General features: G+C 40.6%; 2 protein-coding genes across 5 annotated transcripts in view; both read left to right on the plus strand.

The window, feature by feature from the left end:
• Positions 1–2,680, plus strand: part of GOLGB1 (golgin B1) — a 100,312-nt gene extending 97,632 nt beyond the window's left edge. For both annotated transcript variants that reach the window (XM_035000056.1, XM_035000057.1), the window contains 2 exons: positions 921–1,026; positions 1,286–2,680. In XM_035000056.1, coding sequence (XP_034855947.1) covers positions 921–1,026; positions 1,286–1,420 — 241 coding nt within the window. In that variant the 3' untranslated portion in view covers positions 1,421–2,680. The remainder of the gene's footprint in view (positions 1–920; positions 1,027–1,285) is intronic.
• A 1,898-nt stretch (positions 2,681–4,578) lies between these two features.
• HCLS1 (hematopoietic cell-specific Lyn substrate 1) overlaps positions 4,579–25,421 on the plus strand; it is a 28,095-nt gene continuing 7,252 nt past the window's right edge. The window contains exons 1-6 of one of the 3 annotated variants that reach the window (XM_035000062.1): positions 4,579–4,764; positions 7,457–7,540; positions 8,163–8,236; positions 19,736–19,865; positions 21,702–21,812; positions 23,531–23,585. In XM_035000062.1, coding sequence (XP_034855953.1) covers positions 7,457–7,540; positions 8,163–8,236; positions 19,736–19,865; positions 21,702–21,812; positions 23,531–23,585 — 454 coding nt within the window. In that variant the 5' untranslated portion in view covers positions 4,579–4,764. The remainder of the gene's footprint in view (positions 4,765–7,456; positions 7,541–8,162; positions 8,237–19,735; positions 19,866–21,701; positions 21,813–23,530; positions 23,586–25,421) is intronic. The other 2 variants (XM_035000063.1, XM_035000061.1) reach the window with 2 other exon arrangements.

A 25,421-nucleotide genomic window follows, 5' to 3' on the forward strand; every position in this document is an offset into this window, starting at 1 on the left:
GATGCCCCCGAGAAGCTTATCATCTGGAGGAACAGACACAGAAGGTGTACTGTGCAGTCAGCCTGGCTCTCAGAGGGAAACTGGCAGGATGGAGCAAGGCTGTGAACCCTCAGTGTCTCCTTCCAGGCTCAAAAATCAGATTAAAATATTCTTTCTCTCCAGGAGAAAACTCTGTGACTTGCAAAGAGAGGCCAGGAGTGTTAGGCTAATGGACATCCCTTCATATGGAGGCGGAAGAGTTCCATCCTCCCCAGCACAGTTAAAAAGTGCATCCCTGCAGGCAAATGTTTGATCAGATGTGCTGTGTTACCTGCAGCTCCTTTGATGCAGTTAATGCTCTTGCAAGAAACCATTGAGTGGATAGGGCAGCTTTTTCAGTAAGTGGAGAAGTTCCAGTATTAAACAAATCAGCAAGAAATGAAGAAGAACAGTAAAGGCTGCCAGTTGAGTTTAATTCTAAGAACCCCACAAAATGCGTTCTTGGATGCTTTTGCCTGTTAGCCTTTAGTAAATGAAAAAGAATAGAATGAGTCTCTCTCATGTATTGGAAGAAAAGAACAAGAGGTTTAGAGAGAGACAAACCTGGGTTTTGAATTCTGGCCCTACCTCTTACTGTCTGTGCCACCATGGGCACGACATCTCACTGCTCTCAGCCTTACTTTGAAGAAATGTACGTACAGCACCCAATCCCACATCTCTTACGTAGTAGGCATCCATTCCTAGTAGTTAGCGCCACCTTCTCTGCTGCAGAGAGAAACTGCTCCGCCTGCACCCTGCTCGTGTAGGGGCAGGAACTGTGGGAGCAGCCTTTGTTGCAGGTCTCTCTTGCCACGCCACACGGCGAGATGGCGCGGAAGACTTCACCTGAGCAGCTGCTCATGCTGGGAGCCAAGCCATGCCTCTTTTCTTTCTCAACACAGGTTGGAGCCCAGTGACTGGGACTCTGCCCGGTCTCCCATCATCGGCTCCTGCGGCAGTCAGGAGCACGCACTGTTAATAGATCTTACGAGCAGCACCTGTCGAAGGGTAAGAAGGGGAGAAGCGTGAAAAGAGGAGACTGTACTGTCGCATAGGGCTGGCTGCATCGAGGGCAGGGGGTCAAGGAAAAGGAAGGGGGAAGTCCAGGCACTGATGGATCTCAGAGTTGGAGGAACCTAGTGGAGCTGGCCAAGTGACCCTGAGGGGGACTTTCTCTCGGGATACCTCTTTCCCACAGTGTTTGGAGAAGGGAAAGGGACATATCCCTGTAGGGTAAAACTCTCTGACTTTCAAATTTTTCTTTCAGACCCGGAGTGGTGCTGGATGGAAGCGGGTCCTGCGTTCACTCTGTCATTCCCGGACCCGAGTGCCACTGCTAGCCGCCATCTACTTCCTGATGGTTCACGTCCTGCTCATTCTATGTTTCACAGGCCATCTATAAACTGAATTCTCACTTTTTCGACCACTCCCCTCAGAACTTGGAATTCCCTCATCTCTAACATCAAAACCATCGATTGTAGTGGAACAGTCTTCCCACTTACAGGTCCTGTCTCCAACTCTCCACAGAAAGTGCCTGCACAAACAGAGGTGGATGTGAGCCCAGGGCGGAGCTGCAGGGACCAGCGAGTCTCCTTTCTTCTACTGCCCGGGGCCTGAACACTTCTGCGTAATCTGAGGAGGCCGCACAGTTGCTCGCTGAGCCTGGGATTTGTTCACATTTTCTAGGGCCCTGATTCTTTGTGGTCCTGTGAAAAATGCTGAGGACTGTCTCTTAGCTGAGAAGATGGTTCTAATAAACCTAATAATCTGTAGTCCAGTATCATTTCAATTGATACTTTCTTTGCCTCATTTACCTTACATTTCCTCCTGCTTCAGAGGGAAGGTAGACCTGCCATAAACGAAGTTCTGGGGAACAGGATCTCATAGAGTAGCTGATTAGGTCTCCTGCAAAATAGGGTGGGAGCTGAACAACTCTCCGGGGGTTTTGGCTGCCGGATCACAGGGTCGGACAGCGTCTCCTTCCCTGGCTGTTCATACATCACTGGAGTTAGATTTGTGGTCCTGGACTATAAGGATAGGATCCTATTGTGTATGCCCTTGATCCCATGTATCCTGAGGTAGTAAATGGCCCGTGCTTTTCCCTTCATTGAAAGGAAGAACTGGCTATGGATGGTGGGAATCAGATTCTTGTCATTCCTGTGTTGTCTGGGCATGCCTCGAATGCCGGCCCTGAAGCAGTATACTCAGAGCTAGTCCTGGGTGGACACTGACTACCACTGGGGGGATCTGACTGGCCTGATGACCACGCCTGGCTTCTGGAGGTACCCAGCTACTCTGCTACTCGTGACAGTTATTCCACTTTCTCAGCCCATAGTCATCCCTCTATGTAACAGACCTGAGGCAAGTGGAGGGTGAATATAGAGAAGACAGCATTTCTAAACCTAAGCTGAGAATGGCAGCCAGGATTGAATTCCATTTATGCCTGTTCCTCGCCTCCCCTTCCCCCAACCTTACCTGCTGGTTATTTTCTCATGCACATGGTGTGTTCCCTGCCTGCTCTTACCACCCAAAGAAGAGAAAACTGGTGGACTGATTGATCTGCTGTGATCCTTTGTTCTGCAGTGACCAAATCTTGGTCATAGCAACCCAGGAATTTTCCTGAACAACTGTAAAATAATAAAATTATTTTCAGACTCAAAAATTGTGGTATGTACATGTGTATGAATGGATGTATACACGGGTGCTTATGTTCAAGTGCTTGCATGCTGGAGAAGAAAGGTAGATAGGGGAAGGGGGGTGGGGCAGCCAGGAATGGATTCAGGGTTAGTAAACTCTACCTATTCAGGCTTCCTTCTCCCTGGCCAGTACCAGTTAATGGCTGCATGTGTCATTCTAAGTCTTAGCCCCTAGACCGGGGTGATGAAGTGGAATGAGGAAATTCATTCTAATACTGAGCCAAACAAACTAGGCCTTAGGGCCTGAGATTCATGCTGTTCATGCCTGGCCCTTAGAGAATGCTTATCTGTGTATACTGAAAACATTAGGCCCCTAAGGATCCCTCTGGGTGGGAGTGGGGGGAGGGAAGTCTAATAGGGTATAGCAGAATAAACATCACTTATTTTTATATTCAGTTGCTGCTTAGGAAAAGCTAACTTACTTTATCAAAGTATAGTAAGTGAATTGAACTAAGGTTTTCTGGCTTCAAAGCCCATGCTATTTCTATGTTGTACACCTCGCTGTCTCATTAGAAATGAACATGGGACATTTGCTAAGGAAAGCTAGGGTTTCTTGGTGTCATCTCTGATTCAATTCTATGGTTTCTCTAGAGAATTGTATCTGGATGGTGTGTCACAGTATCTGGCCCGATCATTCCCATTTTTGACACCGAATTAGGATTCCAAATGATCTAAAAATCTTTCCCCCCTCAAATTTACTGTTCCTTAAAATAATTGTGGTACTGCCATAAGTAGGTCATGAAGTAGGAAAGATGAGTAAAGACACTACTACTGCCCCCGCCCCCCACCAAACTGGCAGAGAATCCTTAAGAAGTGACTAAAGTCTTATTTCTAATGCAGAAATTACTTCTGCTGTATCTTAGACCACTTTTATCTAGTCTCTGCTTGAGTCCATTGGGGAAGTTAAAACTGAGCAAATTAGGTCAGAACTGTACATCATCAGGCTTAGATTAGACTAGGTCAGATACGGTAAAAAACACTCCCAATTTTTAGTAGCTAAAACAGCAAAGATTACTGTTTAGTCTGCTTGTGTTGTCATCATTCTCAGTTGGGGACCCTGTCACTTGGTGACCCAGGCTGCCAGAGGAGCCATTCAAGAACAGCAGTTTGCCTTGGTGAACAGTGGGCCAAAGAGCATGACAAAGCTTGCACTGATCTTAAAGTCTCCACCAGAAAGTGATGTATTTCACTTCTCACATTTAATTGGCCAGAGTAAGTCACCTGAGCAAGTCTGACTTCAAGAGGGAAGGGAGGGGCAGCAAATCTTGATGAACAGCAATACCAAATGCCACAAAGACCTTCCAACATGTGGTACTATCTAGTTCTTCCAGACTTTCTTCTGCTAACTGGAACCAGATCTTTCTACTGGTTAGCTCAGATTCCTCACTATCCCCTAAACAATCTGAAAATTTCTCTCTCCATGTCTTCCCTTTCCCCTGCGACTTACTGTCTTCCACCATTCAACTGATCAATGTTTATTTGACTGTTGTATGCAAATCCCGGTTTTAAGTGCTATGGGTAATGTAGAAGTGAGTTTCTTTTTAAATCTTACCCTTCAAAATCCGCATAAAAATCACTTCTCCCATTAAGCCTTTCTTGATTACTTCACCCCACACCAAATTACTTTCACCACAAATTCCTTTACCGTACCCCATGTAACTGCCACCTATTTCGGACATGAATGCTGCTCTGCACCTTCTTTTCTGTGTTTTCTGGTTGAATGTTTTGCTTGCCCGACCAGATATAAACTCTAAGAGTAAGAGCAGCATTTTTATAACTTCCCCGTGACTCTCAGAGCCTTGCAAAAGATTAGGCACAGAAGCATTTAATCCTTTTTTTTTTTTTTTTTAAGTGCCTAAGCAGAAGGAACTGACTCAAACTTCAGGAAGTAGCTGTGAGGACAGGGTATCAGGAAATGACAGAAAACCTGAATACGGAACTGAGGCAGCAGCTCAGAGTCTCTCGCTCTGAAGTGGCAGCACAGAGTGGGAGCCCAGTGACGACGACGTGAAAAGCTGGGAGCTTAGAGCAGACACTCGCACTACTGGAGGTGGGTACTCTGAGCAGTGGGAAAGTCAGGGAGCGCAGGGCAAGAGCTGAATTAAGAGGAACCTACCTGGCTCTTAGTCCTCCGTGAGAGATGAAGTCCTTGCTAATAGGCTCTTAAGCTTTTATGGCCAGAGGCCTGGCGGTGAGTGGTTGTGGGTAATGAGCATCTGGGGATGGAAATGGAAATGAGGGTCTGGAGCCCAGGGCACAGGATTCAGCAGCCATTCAGGACCCCTAGTTTCTGCTGACAATCTACAACCCCCTCCTAAAGCCTGTTGCTCCTAGGCACTGAGATGGGAGGAGGACCACAGGAGATGAAGACAGAGTCTCTGTCCTTGGAGAGCACAGGGTCTAGCAGAGAGACAAAACTCACTAGGAGACATTGTGACAGAGCAGGAAGTAGTTGCTTCTGTGCACCAGTGCTGAGCGCCAAGGCAGATGGAGGCCCAGTGAAGGCATGACGGTTGGATGAGGGCTAGCTTCTGTGATTGTAGGATCACATAATCCCAGAATGTCAGAAATGAAGGGGACTGGGTGGATTAGCTAGGTTAACCTCTTCATTTATTTTCCACTGGGGAAAACTGAGCATCCAAGTTGTTCAATGATTTACCAAATTAGCATTTTAAATTGCCTTCCCTGGTACCTGACAAGTAAGTACATACCTTATGTTGATTCCCTTACCCCTGTTACCACAGGGGCTTAGTAAGAGAGCTGTGGTGACCTTCTGACTCAAGGTCCATGTACTTTACTGACGCTGTAGGGCAGCCTTGTGATGAGGCCCTTGATTGTGCCTGCAGTCCTGGGCACCGTTGCTCACCAACTTATTCCCCAGTCTCCTACTGCTAATAGCACCTCTCGCTTTCCTATAGCCAGTAGCTCAAGGACACCAAATAGTCTCTGTATCAGAAACTTCACTTTATTTCAAAAATACATGAGGATGGGAGGTTTTTTTGGGTGAGTTAGGCTGAGGCCTCAGAGGATCAGCAGGAAAGAGGAGAAGACCATCAGTCCTAGTTGCTTCCTTTTTGATCATGAATATTTCAGAAACTTCTCCTTTCCAGTTTTCTGTGTGAAGTCATTTTGTCAAAAAGCAGCCCAGAAGCCAGGACCATAGGCCTTCTCTACCTGCTCTCCCATCCATAATTGTTGCCCCACAGGGGAAGGCAGAGCTGTTTTGGGCAGGGACTCATCCCACAGTGTAGCTGATTCAGTCGATACTTCTCCACTGTCCTCTTTGCATCTTTTTAATCAACCTTCCCCCTAATTTCCCTGGGCTAGTTTCCAAGGGGATCCTCTTTCTTTTTTTAAAAAAAGATTTTATTTATTTATTTGAGAGAGAAAGAGAGGGAGAGCACAAGCAGGGGGAGAGGCAGAGGGAGGAGAAGCAGGCTCCCCACTGAGCAGGGAGCCCGATGTGAGACTTGATCCCAGGGCCGTGAGATCATGACCTGAGCCGAAGGCAGACGCTTAACCAACTGAGCCACCCAGGCACCCCTCCAAGGGGATTTTCAAAGAGTGTGGAGAAAGATGGAGTTTTCATGTAGAAAGGAAAATCGGAGACTCTGAGGGCCTGTATGGAGACACTATGGAGTCCTAGGAGCAGTTAAGAGGAACTCATTTAGAAGACAGTAAAAGAGCATAGGAAAAGACACCAGTGGAATGAGGAGTCCAGGGAAGGATCAGTACGGGAGTTGCCAGCTAGCAAGTGGTATCAGGGTCCCCCAAGCAGATAAGCATTATCCATTGTTTCCTCTTCACGCGGAGATCCAGGATCCCACAGATGCAGAGCAACTTGCTGCTCCTCATGCATAATTGGCAGGGCCAGTGGAAACACTGGGGATGCCACAGTAGAATAACAATTTGGCTCCCCTTCATACTAGTGTTCTCTAAATATTTCTTTATTGTTTACTTAGTTAATAAAAATCTAATAACTCCTAATGTTCAAAATAAGGGATTCATTACATGTTATCTTTTGGGGGAACCAGCTATCTTCCTTAGAAATATAATTGAACTGTTTTTAAAAATTAAAGAATAGGTGATTCATTCCCAGCAAATAATGCTTCCCTATGTGTTATTCAGGATAGGAGTCTCAGCTGACTGCCCTACTGACCTCATGCACCTGTTCAGTAGCTGCTCTTAGAGTGGAGATGGGACAGCAACTTGCACTGGAGTTGGGATTTTCTTGGTAGAATTATGCAGGTTGTAGAGAGGAGTGTAGGTTTTCACTTTATTCAGAGCTGGACCAATACACATTTCAACAGCTATAACAGGAGTCATGAACAGAAACCTGAGTGGGATGGTGCTATAATTCTAGGGTTGCCCTAGTACCCGTCATTGGTTGCCACTTCAAGCCACTGCCCAACTAGCCTTGGGACACAAATGAATGATCCCTGCGCTTTATTTAACATTAAAGGTTATTTAACATTACCTACATTACCAACATTTAACATTACCTATACCCAGACTCAGTAGGCTTAGGCCATGTTAGTTTAGCTTGAATAAATCCTCCTCCCCACTCCTGTAACTGAGCAAAAGTATTTTCCTAAAACTTACATCTGCTTTGCCTCAGCTTCTATTTTATTCTAAGAAAAAATAGCAAAACTACTGGACTGCTGTATCATTGACTTCAGCATTCTTGTTTTCCCTCTTCTTGATTTTCTCCTCCTAATCATTCCCATCTCTGTCACCCTCAGATGTGGAAGTCTGTAGTAGGGCATGATGTATCTGTTTCTGTGGAGACCCAGGGTGATGACTGGGACACAGACCCTGACTTTGTGGTGAGTTTGGGAATAGCTTTGCTTGGAAAATCAATAAAAGGTTTAAGTTGGGGGATGAGGGAAGGGCATGTGGGCCACTCTGTCATCTTTGAGGGGGTTTAGAAAGGACAATCCTGGGACTGAAATAGCCCTAATGGTAGAACTGACTGGTAGGACAGTTGGCTGTCATGAGTGGGGCATGCATGATAGTTGATGTTGAGGATGGAAGGGGACAGGGCAGAGGTGTTTGACGTTGTGACTGAGGGGCTATTACAAGCTATGGTGAAGGTGAGGTTATCAACAGGCAGGTTAACCTGGGTCTCCTTTGGCCTGTGAGCCAGGATGTGAGCTAGACCCGTGTAATTTGTGGGGATTCAGTAGTTGTAGACAACCTGAAGGGAGCAGAAAGGGAGGTTTCGGAGCCCAGCAGTTTAATGTTCACATGGTGGGGGGCAGGGTCGGGTAAATAGAGGGAGGAGTCTGAGTAAAGATCCTGAGTAAAGACCCTAACTTTACTTTTACAAAAAGTAAAAAGGAGGCAGGAGATGCAGGAGACCTGGAGGGCATGTGTGCCAGCTGCATGGCCTCTCTCCATGTGGCACATCTCTTGCCATCACTTATTGCTCAATGTTGTCTTCTGCAGAATGACATCTCTGAGAAGGAGCAACGATGGGGAGCCAAGACCATTGAGGGCTCTGGACGCACAGAGCATATCAAGTAGGTGCCAAAAAGACTGGGGAATGGGAAAAGGGTGTGGGAGGAGCCTGAGGAAATCTTGGAAACTCAGGGGAAGGTGAGGGAAGAAGGAGGAGAGGAGGGAGTTAATGTCTATGTGTCTTTGTGTTTGTTGTTTCTCAAATCTGTCCCTGTGTGTCTCTATGTGTATCATTGTGTATTTCTGTTTCATGTCTCTCCTCTTATCCCCTCAACCTTATTCTCTCTCTTATTTCTGACAACTATGTTATTTTCCCAGTGGGTCTATTATAAGAGATTCCGAGAGGAAGTGGCTCATATACTGAGGTTGTGTCACTTTATATCCACATAAATATGTGTCTAGAATGTAGGTGACTTCAGATGGGACAAGAAGGATTCAGTAAAACATCAAGGTAAATAACTCAGAATAAATATTGTAAGAAGAGGACAATATTAGGTCCCATACCTGGCCTGGATGATTTTTAAAATAAAAATTTGTATTTGGCTACTTGACAGAAGCTGGAAACCATGAAAGGTAATATGAAGAAATGTCACACTTGGAAAACCTGTTGATTAAAACTATTTTAGTAATGGTGTTTAGGGGTCTTAAAAGTCATAACCTAATATTTTATCAGAAATGAAAGCAAACCATGGAGTGCCTGGGTGGCTCAGTCATTAAGCGGCTGCCTTCGGCTCCGGTCATGATCCCAGGGTCCTGGGATCGAGCCCCGCATCGGGCTCCCTGCTCCGTGGGAAGCCTGCTTCTCCTCTCCCACTCGCCCTGCTTGTGTTCCCTCTCTCACTGTGTCTCTCTCTGTCAAATAAATAAATAAAATTAAAAAAAAAAAAGAAATAAAAGCAAACCAACAAAACACTCATACTGTAAGAGAGAAGGAACTTTAGACATATCCAAGGGTTTCTGTGGTATATATTGTATATTCACATCGAAAGATTCCCTCTTTTCCTCCATGGATTGTTCAGGATCATCTAACCAGGGCTGTCTGCTTTGGATTGTATCAGAATATCAAAGGTAGACACAATCAGCAGCATAACAAGAGCAAAAATAAAAAAGCAAAAATTAACAATTACACACAAATTGACAAAATTAATATAGCTTAAAACTCCATTTTAACTACCCACACACACTCTAACAGTGTTTTTACCTCTTTTCCCCCTAGATTTTAAAGTGTCAATGGATGACCACATTGCACAAACAATGCACTATGAAAACTTGGCATATGTTTATATAATTTGATAATATTCAATACTATGCACTGTTTGATCAGACATAATGATTTATCTTATGTAAATGTAATGAATATTGTTCTTTTTTTTTTTAAAGATTTTATTTATTTATTTGAGACAGAGAGAATGAGAGAGACAGAGAGCACATGAGAGGGGGGAGGGTCAGAGGGAGAAGCAGACTCCCCGCCGAGCAGGGAGCCCGATGCGGGACTCGATCCTGGGACTCCAGGATCATGACCTGAGCTGAAGGCAGTCGCTTAACCAACTGACCCACCCAGGCGCCCATGAATATTGTTCTTAAACAAACCAGGCAATTCTGGAAGCAGTTGGAAAGATGAAAAAAATGGAACAGGGACATGGAGGAAGTTTCTTGATGTTCTTTTGCAGGCTCATAGATTAAAAAAAAAAAAAAAAAGATCCTTTCCTGAGTAAAGGCTACTCAGCCCTAATATCCTGAGAACTGTTAAGAAGAGGATACAAATCCTCCTTGTACCTTTCCCCAACCAGTGCCTGTCTCATGCATAGTAGGAGCAGAACATTTTAAGGAAGACTCCTAAATCTTTGCCATGATCTTATAGAAAGAGCTTGAGTTTAGGTATCAGATAGATTTAGGTTCAGTGGACAGCCCAGCAGCTACAAGTGATGTGAATTTAGACATATAATGTCTCCAAATCTCAGTTTATTTGTTTATCAAATGGGGATAATAATGGCTACCCTGCAGAATATGGTTAGAATTCAATGGGCTAACATGTATCAACTTTCTAGTGCAGTATTTAGCACCTCTTAAGCAGCTCAATAATACGTCTCTTTCTTGTTACTATAGGTTAGTTTAAATCAGATTTTATTCCTAAAAACCTAGCATAAACTTGTAAAAAAATGACAGTCTTTCTTCTTCCTAAGTGGTGTTTACTTGGACTGTGGTGTTAAACAATTCAGTATATCCATTACCCTGACTCCTGACTCTTGGAATTGTAAAATGTAGTGACTTTGGACGTTACCTTATTAGCCTAACTGGATCTCTATATGATAACATAAATGGTGGAGACATTTACACAAAAACCCACTCCCCTCCCATTTACCCACCCTACCAAGGTGTAAAAGCCCTATCTCTGCTAGTAACTAGCCAGGTAACAGTGGACAGGTCCCTTTTTCTCTCTGATTCTCCGTTTTCCCACTGGGATCAAAAAGACCTCTAGAGGACTTTCCATTAGTAAGTCTCTAATATTCTGGGATTCTCTCTGGCTAGTGTGGGCTAAGCCAATTTTTAAGGTCAAATGGGAATCACTAAGGGCTTTGGAAAGGAGGGGGTAGTTGGAGAGGAGAACAGTAGCTGCAGAGCTGAGATCACTCAAAACAGGAAAAGGAAGTGATTGTGGTTCTCACTAATCTCACTACCTTCCCCCACATCATAATCTTTCTTTTTAAAGTCTGCCTAAAGTATATTTAGTTTGGGGAGTGGCTTGGTAATTCAGTGAATAGCTCAAATGGTAGTTTCTATCCCTCATCTTTTGTATAGAGAAGTCCTAGGCCAGGCAGCTCCAAGCAACCTAGTGTTTGAAGAGCTCTGGCCCTTTCCTCCAGCTTCTTTCTGCCAGTCTTGCTCTCTCTTGCTCATGTGCCTCTTTACAGCCACTATATCCCATGTCCATCCCTGGCTGGATGTAAACACTGAGCTGCTTCTTGTCACTATACATTAGTCTTGCCTGTTCCAGAATTTTATGTAAATGCAATAATACAGAATGTATTCTTTTGTGTCTGTCTTCTTTCACTCAGCATAATTTTTTGAGATCTATCCGTGGTCTTTGCCTATCAGTCTTTTTTTTTTTTTAAGATTTTATTTAAATTCACTTTAGTTAACATATAGTATATTATTAGTTTCAGGGGTAGAATTTAGTGATTCATCAGCTGCATACAACACCCAGTGCTCATTACATCAAGTGTGCTCCTTAAAGCCCATCGACCAATTACCGCATCCTCCCACCCACCTCCCTCCAACAACCCTCAGTTTGTTCCCTAGAGTTAATAGTCTCTTAGGGTTTGCCTCCCTCTCTGTGTATAAATAGTCTTTTTGTTCCTTTTTACTGTCAAATAGTTTTCCATGGTATGGATATACCATAGTTTGTTTCATCCGTTACCCTTCTAATGGACATCTGGATTGTTGACAATTTGGGACTATTACAAATAAAGCTGTCGTGAACATTTGTGTCCAGAGCTTTTTGTTGACATATATTTTTATTTCTTTTGGAAAATAACTTGGAGTAGAATTGCTGAGTTATATAATAAGTGTATTTATTTTTTAAAGAAATTTCCAAACTGTTTTCTGAAAGGAATTTACCATTTTTTTATTCCTACCAATGAAGTATGGATTTCAATTGCTCTGCATCCTTGTCTATACTTGGTATTGTTAGTATTTTTAATTTTTACCACTCTTGTGGGTATGTGGTGATTTTAATTTCTTTTTCTGATGCCTAATTTTATTGAGCATCTTGCTATGTATGTTCATGTATCTTCATATATCTTCATTTGAAGTGTCTGTTCAAATCTTTTCCTCACTTTTAAAATAGATCATTTGTATTGTTATTGAGTTTTAAGGGTTCTTTATATATTCTGGATATGTCTTTTGTGAGATATATGTTTTACAAATATTTTCTTCCAGCTTATAACTCACCTTTTCATTTTATTAATGGCATCTTTTGAAGATCAGAAGATATTAATTCTAATAAAGTCTAATTTTTCAAAAACGTACTTTGACTAGCACTTTATGTATCTGAGAAACTTTTGCCTACTCTTTCAAATTGTGAAGATTTTCTCTTATATTTTGTTCTAAAAGATTTATATGTTTAGCTTTTACATTTAAATCTATGGTCTCTTTCAAATTAGCTTTTGGGTACAGTGTGAGGCAAAGATTGAGGTTCTTTTTTTTTTGCATGGATATTTTATTATTCCAACATCATTAAAAGACTGTTCTTTTGGGGCACATGGGTGGCTCAGTTGGTTAAGCATCTGATTCTTGATTTCAGTGCAGGTCATGATCTAAGGGTCATGAGACAGAGCCCCATATTGGGCTCTTCCTGAGCATGGAGCCTGCTTAAGATTCTCTCTCTCCCTCTCCTTCTGCCTCTCACCACCCCCCATAAAAGACTGTTCTTTCTCTGTTCACTTACCTAGCATCTTTGACCATATATATACAGGTCTATTTCCAGACTATTTCTTTATCTATATGTCAACCTTGAACCATACCATATGGCAGTGATTATTGTAGCTTTATGATATGTTATAAAGTCACACCATCCTCTAAATTTGTCTCCTTAAAAAAAAGAACAAAACCTTTTCACTATACCAGGACTTTAATTTACATTTCTACATATATTTTAGAATAAACTGGTCAATTACTACAAAAATACCTGTTCATATTTTCATTGAAATTGCATTGAATCTGTAGATCATTTTATTTTTTTAGTTTTATTTTTTTAATTTTATTTTATTATGTTATGTTAGTCACCATACAATACATCAACAGTTTTTGATGTAGTGATCCATGATTCATTGTTTTCATATAACACCCAGTGCTCCATGCAGTACGTGCCCGCCTTAATTTATGGACTCTGAGAAACAAACTGAGGGTTTTAGAGGGGGGTGGGGGGATGGGTTAGCCTGGTGATGGGTATTATGTAGATCATTTTAGAAAAATTGTTAGCTTAATGGTCTTGAATTTTCCTGTCCATGAACATTTATTTAGATCTTCTTTAATTTTTTCAGAAATATTTTTCAGTGTTCAAGTCTTGGACATATTTTGTTAAATTGATGCTAAAATATTTCATATGATTTCATGTGATAAGTGTACTTATTTTTAACTTTTAATTATTTCCAAATGTCCATGGCTAATATAGTCATACCTCAGTGATATTGCAGGTTTGGCTCCAGATCCTCACAATAAAGTAAAGATCATAATAAAGCAAGTCAAATGAACTTTTTTTATTTTTCAGTGCATATAAAAGTTATGTTTACATCATATTGTAGTCTACTAAGTGTGCATTATGTCTAAAGAAAATATGTATATACCTTTTTTTTTAAACTTTTTTTTTTTTTTAAGATTTTATTTATTTATTTGACAGAGACAGAGATAGCGAGAGCAGGAGCACAAGCAAGTGGGAGTGGGAGAGGGAGAAGCAGGCTTCCCGCCAAGCAGGGAGCCCAATGTGGGACTTGATCCCAGGACCTTGGGATCATGACCTGAGCCGAAGGCAGCCGCTTAACCGACTGAGCCACCCAGGCGTCCCGAAAATATGTATATACCTTAATTTAAAAACACTTTATTGCTAAAAAATGTTAACCATCATCTGAACATTCTGTGAGTCATAATCTTTTTGCTGGTGGAGGGTCTTGCCTCAGTGTTGATGGTTTCTGACTGATCAAGGAGGTGGTTGCTAAAGTTGGGGTGACTGTGGCAATTTCTTTTTTTTAATCTTTTTTTTTTTTTAAGATTTATTTATTTATTTGAGAGAGAGACAGATAATGACAGAGACAGCGGGAGACAGCACAAGCGGGGAGGAGAGGGAGAAGCAGGTTCCCTGCTCAGCTCGATCCTGGGATCGTGACCTGAGCTGAAGGCAGACGTTTAACTGACTGAGTCACCCAAGCGTCTCGACTGTGGCAATTTCTATGGCAAAATTTTCTGTACCAAAATTGGAAGTTTGCTACATTGATTGGCTCTTCTTTTTATCAATGTAGCATGTAACACTGATAGCATTTTCCCACAGTAGAGCTTCTTTCAAAATTGGAGTCAATCCTCTCAAAACTTGCCACTGCTTTATCATGTAAGTTTATGTAATATTCTAAATCCTTTATTGTCATTTCAACAGTCTTCATAGCATCTTTACCGGCGGTACATTCCATCTCAAGAAACCACTTTCTTTGCTCGTCCCTAAGAAACAACTCTTCATCCATTAAAGTTGTATCATAAGATTGCAGCAGTTCAGTCCCATCTTCAGGCTCCACTTCTAGTTCTCTTGCTATTTCCCCCACATTTGCAGTTACTTCCCCCACTGAAGTTTTGAACTCCTCAAAGTCATCCATGAGGGCTGGACGCAACTTCCTCTAAGCTCCTGTTAATGTTGATATTTGATCTCTCCTGTGAATTACGAATGTTCTTAATGGCACCTAGAATGGTGAATCCTGTCCAGAAGGTTTTCAGGGTACTTTGCCTGGATCCATCAGAAGAAACACTATCTATGGCAGCTATAGCCTCACAAGATGTATTTCTTAAATAATAAGACTTGAAACAAGAAATTACTCCTTGATCCATGAGCAGCAGAATGGATGTTTTGTCAGCAGGCATGAAAATGACATTAATTAGGTAATCTCCATCAGAACTCTTGGATGACCAGGTGCATTGTCAATGAGCAGTGATATTTTGAAAAGAATCTTTCTTTCTGAACAGTAGGTCTCAACAGTGGACTTAAAATATTCAGTAAACCATGTTGTAAACAGACATGCTATTATCCAGGCTTTGTTGTTCCATTTATAGAGCACAACAGAGTAGATTTAGCATAATTCTTAAGGGCCCTGGGATTTTCGGAATGGTAAATGAGCACTGACTTCAGCTTAAAATCATCAGTTGCCTTAGTCCCTAACAAGAAAGTCAACCTGTCCTTTGAAGCTTTGAAACCAAGCATTGACTTCTTCTCTCTAGCTATGAAACTCCTAGATGCCATCTTCTTCCAATAGAAGGCTGTGTTGTCCACGCTGAAAATCTGTTGTTTAGTGTAGCCATTGCCATGAATGATCTGAGCTAGACCTTCTGGAGAACTTGCTGTAGCTTCTCCATCAGCACCTGCTGCTTCCCCTTACACTTTCATGTTACAGAGATGGCTTCTTTCCTTAAACCTCATGAACCCACCTCTGCTAACTTCCAACTCTTTTTCTGCAGCTTCCTCACCTCTCTCAGCCTTCCTAGAATTGAAGAGAGTTAGGGTCCTTCTCTGGATTAGGCTTTGGCTCAAGGGAATGTTGTGGTTGGTTTGATCTTCTATCCAGACCACTCAGACTTTCTCCAAGTCAACAATAAGGCTGTTTCACTATCTTATCATTCATGTGTTCACTGGGGTAGACTTAATTTCCTTTACAAACTTTTCCTTTGTATTCACAACTTGGCTGTTGTGAATACAAAGGCTTTGGGCCTGTCTTGGCTTTTGACATGCCTTACTCACGATGCTTAATCATTTCTAGCTTTTGATTTAAAGGGAGAGATGTGATTCTTTCTTTCAGTTGAACACTTAGAGGCCATTGTAAGGTTATTAATTGGCCTGATTTCATTACTGTTGTGTCTCAGTGAATAGGGAGAACCAGAAGAGGGAACGAGATAGGGAAATGGCTGGCTGGTGGAGCAACCAACATTTATGAATTAAGTTTACCATTTTATATGGGTGCAGTCCATGCTGCCGCAAAACAATTACAATAGTAACATCAGAGATCGCTGATCACAGATCACCATAGCAAGTATAATAATAATGAAAAACTCTGAAATACTGTGCAAAGGGTGCCTGGGTGGCTCAGTTGGTTAAGCGACTGCCTTCAGCTCAGGTCATGATCCCGGAGTCCTGGGATTGAGTCCCACATCGGGCTCCCGGCTCAGCGGGGAGCCTGCTTCTCCCTCTGACCCTCTCCCATCTCATGCTGTTTCTCTGTCTCTCTCTCTTTCTCTCAAATAAATAAATAAATAAAATCTTAAAAAAAAATGTGGCACAGAGACATGAAGTGAGCAAATGGTGTTGGGAAATGGTACCAGGGGACTTGCTTAATGTAGTGTTGCCACAAATCTTCAATTTGTTAAAAACACAATATCTGCAAAGTGCAATAAAGTGAAGTGCTCCCAAAATGACTTATGCCTATATGTAGAAGTGAAATTGATTTTGATCGTGACCTTGTATCCTGTGAACTTGCCAAATGTACTTAATAGTTCTAGTAGCACATTTTGTAGATTCTTTAGGATTTTATAAATCTATGATCATAGCATCTGTGGATAAAATCTTAGTCTGTGTGACTCACCTTTTTGCTTTTACTTTTGTAACAAAACCAAAAAGATCTGTTCCTTCTGTTAGTTCATCTTTAAGGTCCTGGATTTCACTTGGCCATGAACTGCATTGCTTTATCAATTCCAAGTTATTTTAAAATTTAAAATAGGCATCTGAGAGTTAATGTGTCAAAAGTTTCTTATGTATGCCACTTAGCACATTGGATTGTAACTTTTTGCATCTCTTCCACCTGACCGTTATCTCCATAGTGGAGTGCCTTACACTCAAATGTTTAATTAACATTTATTGAGTGAAGGAGTAATATAATTAAGACCTATTTAGAGTGGCTTCAGCTATATTCTACAGAATTTGATAAGAGTTGGTCTTCTTTGGTCCCAACATTTTTATTTAAATTGTATTATCTATTGGCATGATCCTCTGATTAGCCTTGCTGTCATCCATGAGGTGGAAATTCCTGAATCTCACTTTTTCCCTTTCAAAAACTTGTTTTAACTATGATATAGTTATGACCTATGTAGCAATCATTGGACTCATTAAAACTTTGCACATTTCCCTCATTTGAAAGTAATGCTTAGCCCCATTTTCTTCATTCTTCATCTGAATATTTTGGTTGGGAAATAACAGCTATTTACATGTTCTTGGAACCAATTGCTTTTTTGACACAGACATTTCTAAAGTGTCAAGAGTTGTTGAACTAGCAACACAGGATCTGTGCCTCCACTGCTGCCAGACGGTTTAAAGCAGACACAGGAACAGATGGTTCTTCCAGCACTTGGCTTATTGCATTTGGTTCAAAGCCAGCTTTCTAAAATTAACTGTGACTAAAGCTGAGAAGGCTTTTAAAAAAGACTTTTGGTGGGCTTATCCTCCAAGGCCACCAGATGGATCTCTTCTCCCATTAAAGAGGAAAATTTCTGCTGTGGGGTGGCCATTCTACCTGTAACCAATGTATCTAGTTTTCTGGAGCTAGTGAAGCCCCAGTAACATCACTGTCTCAAATGTCTAAACCTCTCTTTCTTGCTGCAGGAAGTCAAATTTTTTTATTAAGGGTTCTCTTGCCCAAATGTTTCTAAGAATCCCCAGAGATGCTTATAGGTGTCCAAGTATCAGTCCTATTGTCACTCACTGATGCTGGTGCTAGCGCTAAGCTATCACTTCATACCCTCAGGGCAAACAGATATTCAGAGAGGCTCTCTACCCTCATGGTGTAGATGGAAGCGAAGTAAGAAGGAGAATGCCTCCTTTGGGTGTTACATTCTCTTAGGGATAGAGGTGTCCCAAATCAAGGTTATTTGGGCCTTAAAGTGTAACAACATTTAGTGATAAGAGTGAATTTTATTAGTTTTTTTTTAAGTCCCTGATAATGGCTTTATATTTTACTTATTCCTGGTGCAGTTACTTTTTTAAATTTTAGTTTTTTATTTAAATTCCATTTAGTTAACATATAGTATGTTATTAGTTTCAGGGGTAGAACGTAGTGATTCATTAGCTGCATGTAACACCCAGTGCTCAGTACATCAAGTGCCCTCCTTAATGCCCATCACCCATTTAGCCTATCCCCCCACCCCCTTCCCCTCCAGCAACCCTAAGTTTGTTTCCTAGAGTTAAGAGTCTCTTATGGTTTGCCTCCCACTCTGTTTTTATCTTATTTTATTTTTCCTTCCCTTCCCCTATGTTCATCTGCTTTGTTTCTTAAATTCCGCATATGAGTGAAATCATATATTTGTCTTTCTCTGACTTATTTCACTTAGCATAATACCCTCCAGTTCCATTCATGTTGTTGCAAATGGCAAGATTTCATTCTTTTTAATGGCTGAGTAATATTCCAGTGTGTGTGTGTGTATACATCTTCTTTATCCAATTACACTGTTGGTGGGAATGTAAACTGGTGCAGCCACTTAGGAAAACAGTGTGGAGGTTCCTCAAAAAGTTAAAAATAGAACTACCCTATGCCCCAGCAATTGCACTACTATGTATTTATCTAAAGGATACAAACATAGTGATTTGAAGGGGCACATGCACCCCAATGTTTATAGCAGCAATGTCCACAATACCCAAAATATGGAAAGAGCCCAAATGTCCATTGAAAGATGAATGGATTAGTTTTTATTAGCTTTTTTTTTCATTTCCGTATAGCTGATATATAATGTTACATTAGTTTCAGGTGTACAACTTAGTGATTTGACAAGTTTATACATTATGCTATATTCACCACAAGTGTAGCTACCATCTGTCCTGTTACATCACTATTATAATATCATTGACTATATTCCTTATGCTGTGACTATTATTCTTTTTTATTATTATTATGTTCAGTTAGGCAACATAGAGTACATCATTAGTTTTTGATGTAGTGTTCAATGATTCATTAGTTGTGTATAACACCCAGTGACTATTATTCTTGTGATGTATTTATTCCATAACTGGAAGCCTGCACCTCCCCTTCATCCATTTTGCCTAATCCCCATCCCCTCTGACAAACAACAGTTTGTTCTCTGTATTTATAGATCTGATTCTGCTTTTTATTTGTTTTATTAGATTTTACCTTCAGGAATTATCAGATTTGGGGACAGAGGTGAAGAGCATTCATTTTTGACAAGAATATACACAAAATATTTAATGTATAGATAAATCTCCCAAAGCTACATTTTTCCTAATCATCATTGTTAATGACTTCCTAGTATGCCATTGAGAGGTAATATTGCAATTTACTTAATTATTCTCCGAGTATTGGCCATATAAATTATTTCTTAATTTTGCTATTAGATACAGTGTTTCAGTGCATAGTATTAGACATTAAAGCTTGCCATGTTTAAAATTATTTCTTTGGGGTAAACTCTCAGGACTAGAATGTGTGGGTAAAAGGGTATATAAATATTTTTGTGCTTTGAGAGAGAGAGAGAATATCTAATGCCAGAAGGAAAATAACTTCCCAGTTACTAGAATATAATTGGTGTCACTCTCCTCTAATATTCAAGAGCATGAAAAATGAGGCAAATATCAGAAGGTTATTTAGTGGAATAACTGACTAGAGGAAATATTATTGGCTTATGGAGAGTTTAAATCAGACTATGGTCTGAAGGCCACACTCATCTCTTACCCTCAGACCCAGTATTGATATACTTTGGGGGCTCAGATTATTGCTAAAAATAAACAACACACCTCAAGATTTCTATTCTTCTGGGAAGGAGAATTCATTGACTTCCCTGTGCTAGATGAGTCTCTGTCATGTGGTTACTTCCAGCATCCACCAGCTGAGGAACAAAGTGTCAGAGGAGCATGATAGTCTCAAGAAGAAGGAGATGGAAGCAGGGCCCAAAGCATCCCATGGGTATGGAGGTCGGTTTGGGGTGGAGAGAGACCGAATGGACAAGGTAAGCTGAAAGGAAGATATTTGCTTAAAGACAAAAGATAGATTCGTTTATTGGTATTATGGTTTAAAACTTGTTCAAACGTACAGCATTCGTTTGGGCTTTAAAATAGAATGTCCACATATTATTTGTATCATTTTTTCCCCCTGATTTCAACACATAAAATACAGATGGTGGAAAACAGGATTCAAAAATTTGGAAGGGGTGGCCCACAGGAGACCCAGCCATACAGTAACTCCTAGACTGAGGAGACGGGGTCACAATTAGGGAAGGAAAAAATATGTTTTAAAATCATTTACTGCTTTTGAATGTTTGTATATTATGTCGATGTTACTTCTCTTATTATTTTCTTTACTGTGTACTTAGTGTTCTTTTTGTATATATATTATATCTAATATGTGCACATGTGAAAAATATTGATGTGAATTTATTTATTAGATGCCTTCAAATATGAATATTGTTTTCCTTTATCCATTAGCTACTATAAAAGTATATAATAAAAAATGCTTGTATTATAAATCATAGTTTCCACTGATTTTCCTAACCTCAAAGATAGTGATATATGCCTATAACAAAAAACATTTTATCTCCAAGGAGAAAAAAATATATTCAGTAAAAGCCATTCGTTCACCCTCAAGAAGTGTTTTGTTTTGTCATTGTGTTAAGTGCAACATAGGCTTATATTCTCCACAAAATTCCTAGGAAAAAACTAAAATAGATAAACATTCATTCATTCTTAAATTCACAAGCAAATTTGACCTACACAGACCTAAAAATACTGCAAAATGAGTTCCCGGGAGCTCATACAGGGCAGTGTTTCACATCAGTCTCTGTATTGATAATGTTTGTCCCAGCATGAGCTTGGAAATATGGAGGAAGGAGAAGCTTTTTAATTTCTTCTTAGTTGAGACTCTGTAAGGTATCATTATTTGGTTTGAAATATTACTCAAGTCCCAGATTATTAAAGTATCCATATCTAAATATTGGAAGAGAGATAGTTTTCAAAATCGAATAGAAAGTAAAACAATACATGGAGTAAAAAGTGGAGGGGAATAGGAAAGTTATATGCCCTCTTGGGCTACTTGCAGTATTATCTGCCAACGCCCTTTGGTGTAGACTCAGTCACTGTTAAATATCAGGGCTCGGTTGGCTCTTCGGAAATCTGATGGACACCCGGGCACAAAGATCCAGAACAAAGCATCTGGCTGTTCTCGTGAAATATGCTATCTCAGCTGCAGCATTAAGTCAGTTCCCTTTGATCGCTCTTCAGTAACTACCTCATTCTATTTTGACCCATAAATGCCTTGTTTTTAGCTTTCTTTTTGTTTCTACATCTCTATTCTTGGGGTTCCCAGTCCATCCTATAGGAGTTTCCTGAATGATGGGTTCCTAATGGTATTAAAGAAGACTTGGGATGCGCAAGCCTCCAGAAAAAGTAACCTTGCTCTCCCTGTATCACATATTGCTTATGTGAAATACTGGTGGAGGCTGTGAGACTGACCCAGAATGGAATTTCTGGTATTCTTACATCCCAACTCATGTCTGCATCATTTCTTTTCTTTTTTTTTTTTCTCAAAATTTTATTTAAATTCAAGTTAGATCACATATAGTGTAGTATTAGTTTCAGGGGTAATGTAGTGATTCATCAGTTGCATGTAACACCCAGTGCTCATCACATCACGTGCCCTCCTTAATGCCCATCACCCAGTTACCCCATCCCCCACCCCGTCCCCTCCAGCAACCCTCAGTTTTTTCCCTATAGTTAAGAGTCTCTTATGGTATCATTTCATTTTTTATGGTCATTTTTGTCTTTCACTCATTCCATCTGATTTTTCTTAGAGTGCTGTGGGCCATGAGTATGTTGCTGAGGTGGAGAAGCACTCTTCTCAGACTGATGCTGCCAAAGGCTTTGGGGGCAAATATGGAGTTGAGAAGGACAGGGCAGACAAGGTAAGTCTCTCCCTGTGCTACCCAGCTCAGATCATGTGGGATTTACCAATACTCACCATTGAATGTGGGTCTACACTTCTCCTATGGAAAGACAGGGTAGTGGACTCAGGAGAGTCCATCATGAGGATAGCCCCCATAAACTTCCTTAGCAAGTTCTTTGGTTCCACTTTGGGAGACCACATGCTGAGCTGAATAGTGTTAATTTAAATGAGACAAAGATTCTCAAACTCTGTTTAGATAAGGAATCCGTCAAACCATTGGTTTTTATTATATCTGTACGCATGAAGAAAGAAGAGGGAAATTTCAAAGCTCCTCTTTTGGTCAAATATCAAAATGTTGTAATTATTTATGCCTTTTAGGAGAACACAGATGTTGGCTTAAGTATTATTACCACGGCAGCAAACAATCAAGTATAATGTTTTTAGAAGGTAAAGGTTACATTTCACAGGATTTAGCACCAAATCTCTGAAGTCCAGAGGTTTTAAAGACTCCTTTTTACAAAAAAAAAAAAGTAGTTTTAAAGAGATGAGAATGCCCAACCAACAGCACCACCCAGGCGCCCCAGATTAGACTCTTTGATCTTGTTTTTTATGGTGCAGAATAGTGTCTCTTCCCTTGCAGCTGCATACAGACAGGACATTTCCTTCACAGCTAGCTGAGATTTTCTTTTTACCTGCAGTTGTTAATTAGGTGGGTCTGAATCCTTAAAGCTAATTGTCAAAATGTTATTTGCACTTTAGGGGGTTGGGTAGAAAAGTTTCAAAATTACTGTAAGGAAAAGGAAAAACATAGCAGGTAATTTTTTAAGGCAGTAATGGAGTATGGAGCATCTTGCCTCTGCCTGATTTCTCATCGTTCTTTCTTTCATCTGCCTCAGAAGCCAGAAACTGAATCACCTAAACAATCAGTGTGTCATGTAAATTAAGAAACAATACAAACTAATAGCTCTTGAGTTGCAAAATCTAGTCTTGCTTAGAGACCAATAGGTACTGAGCTAGATGGGGATGGGGATGCTGCTGTGTGGTGATGTTAGGTATTGGCCAGCGTATCCAGCCCTGGAGCAGTTAGGATCTCCCAGTTGCCTCTCCTCCCATCAAAACACATCTCTGGGTTTCTGCTGCCACTTAAGGAAAGAGAAGAGGCATAGTATAATCAGTTAGGAATGGGATAATATGTCTTAGATGTGCATAGTGCTTTATAGTTTACAAGGCACTTTTCTAGCTATTATCTCATTTTAGTTTCATGAGAGTTTGGAAGAAAAGCACTAATTTCCTGAGTGACACAATGCAAACCCTTTATACACCTTGCCCCATTTAGTACTCACAATATCCCAAATGAAGAAGGATCATTTCTCCCACTTTATAGTTGAGGTTAACAAGGCAGGTTTACCTATTTTCATTTCATATTTGAGGAGACTGAGGTTCAGTAACGTAAAGGACATGCCTAAAGTTAAACAACTATAAATAGGGAAGGTTGGGGTTGGGGTTTGAATCTGGAGCTGATGAACATACAGAGCCCATGTTCATTGCACTCTAACACACGGCTGCTACACCAGCCTGTCAGGTCAGGGTGCTCATCTGTTTCTAGGGTAAACTCCCACTCTCAGCCCTGAGCTCTTGTAAACTAGCTTCTGGCCTGAGCTAGGGGTAAAGGTATGTGAGGGAGGGGAAAAGTTGTCAGCTCCAATTCTAACCAATGCACTCTCCTTTTCTCTGTAGTCAGCAGTTGGCTTTGATTACAAAGGAGAAGTGGAGAAGCACGCATCTCAGAAAGGCAAGGACCCTGCGCTTCAGCCTTAGCAAACTGATTGACCTGTTCTGCTCAGACTTCACCTCGCAATAGCTGTCATCAACTCCCTCTAGTTCCATAGTTGTTTCCCCAGTATTTTATTTATTTTTAAATCCAAGCATGTACTTGCTTCTTTCTTCTTTATCTCTTTCTCAGAGATTGGTCAAGTTTTCTTTAGTTCCGCCTTTCCCTCTAGTGGATTGAAAATAAGGTATTTTACTCGTTTATTTTAGGGAGCAGTCCCTAAGTGTTAACATTCATCTTTGACTTAAGTTTAAAATTAATCACTGTCTCTTCCTAGTAATAAAGGAAATGTAGAATAAGTTAATTATGTTCCTTCTACATCCTACATTCTTTGTGCCAACTGGCCAAATGTTGTTGCTCAGGATAAGGATTCCATGTGTTTTTAAACTCCACAAAAATGAATCATTATTATTATGTAGTGATACTTATTTAAATTGACCAATGTATTTACCAAGTTCCTGGTGCATCACTGTTTATTGTATCTCACTATTTCCTCCTTTCTTCTATTTCCTTCTTACTAAAGTATATCCTTTGATAATTCTTTCCATGAAAGCCTATGAAAGAACTTCCAGGCTTTGTCTAAAAAATACATTTTGTTCCATTCTTCATTGTTATTTTCCCTTCACCTCTTTGAAGGTATTATTTCAGCCTCTTTGACATCTCTCTTGTGTAGTCTAACGATCATTCCTTTGTAGGTAACATGTCTTGTCTCTCTCTTTTTTTTTTTTAAAGTTTTCTTTTTTTTTTTTTAAAGATTTTATTTATTTATTTGAGAGAGAGAATGAGAGACAGAGAGCATGAGAGGGAAGAGGGTCAGAGGGAGAAGCAGACCCCCAGCTGAGCAGGGAGTCTGATGAGGGACTCGATCCCGGGACTCCAGGATCATGACCTGAGCCGAAGGCAGTCGCTTAACCAACTGAGCCACCCAGGCGCCCAAAGGTTTTATTTTTGTCTCTGATATTCTCAAATATCATCAGGATATATCTAGGTGTTGGATCTATTTCTCTTATCCTACATGAGACTTATCGATCCTCTTCAACCTGAGAAATAACTTCCATTATGGAAAGTTCAAAGGCATGTTTTCTTTGGATAGTGCCTCTCCTCTTCTCTCTTTTATTCCTTCTTCAGGAACTCATATCAATGCATATTGAGAATTCTCATTCTCATTTGGATGTCTCTCTCTTTTTAATTTTAATTTTTATTATTATTTTTTTAATTTTATTATGTTATGTTAGTCACCATACAATACATCATTAGTTTTTGATGTGGTGATCCACGATCCATTGTTTTCATATAATACCCAGTGCTCCATGCAGTATGTGCCCTCCTTAATACCCATCACTGGGCTAACCCATCCCCCCTCCCCCCTCCCCTCTAAGACCCTGTTTGTTTCTCAGAGTCCATAGTCTCTCATGGTTCATCTCTCCCTCCGATTCCCCACCCCCCCTTCATTTTTCCCTTCCTTCTCCTAATGTCCTCCATGCTATTCCTTATGTTCCACATATATTCCATGCTCATGGATCAGAAGAATAAACATTGTTAAAATGTCTATGCTACCTAGAGCAATCTATACCTTCAATGCCATCCCGATCAAAATTCCAATGACATTTTTCAACGTGCTGGAACAAACAATCCTAAAATTTGTATGGAATCAGAAAAGACCCTGAATTGCCAAAGAAATGTTGAAAAAGAAAAACAAAGCTGGGGGCATCACGTTGCCCAATTTCAAGCTATATTACAAAGCAGTGATCACCAAGACAGCATGGTACTGGCACAAAAACAGACATATAGACCAAT

The sequence above is a fragment of the Mirounga leonina genome, unplaced genomic scaffold (genome assembly GCF_011800145.1).
Source record: "Mirounga leonina isolate KUSES-001 unplaced genomic scaffold, KU_Mleo_1.0 Mir_115, whole genome shotgun sequence".
In the NCBI taxonomy this organism is placed as follows: domain Eukaryota; kingdom Metazoa; phylum Chordata; class Mammalia; order Carnivora; family Phocidae; genus Mirounga; species Mirounga leonina.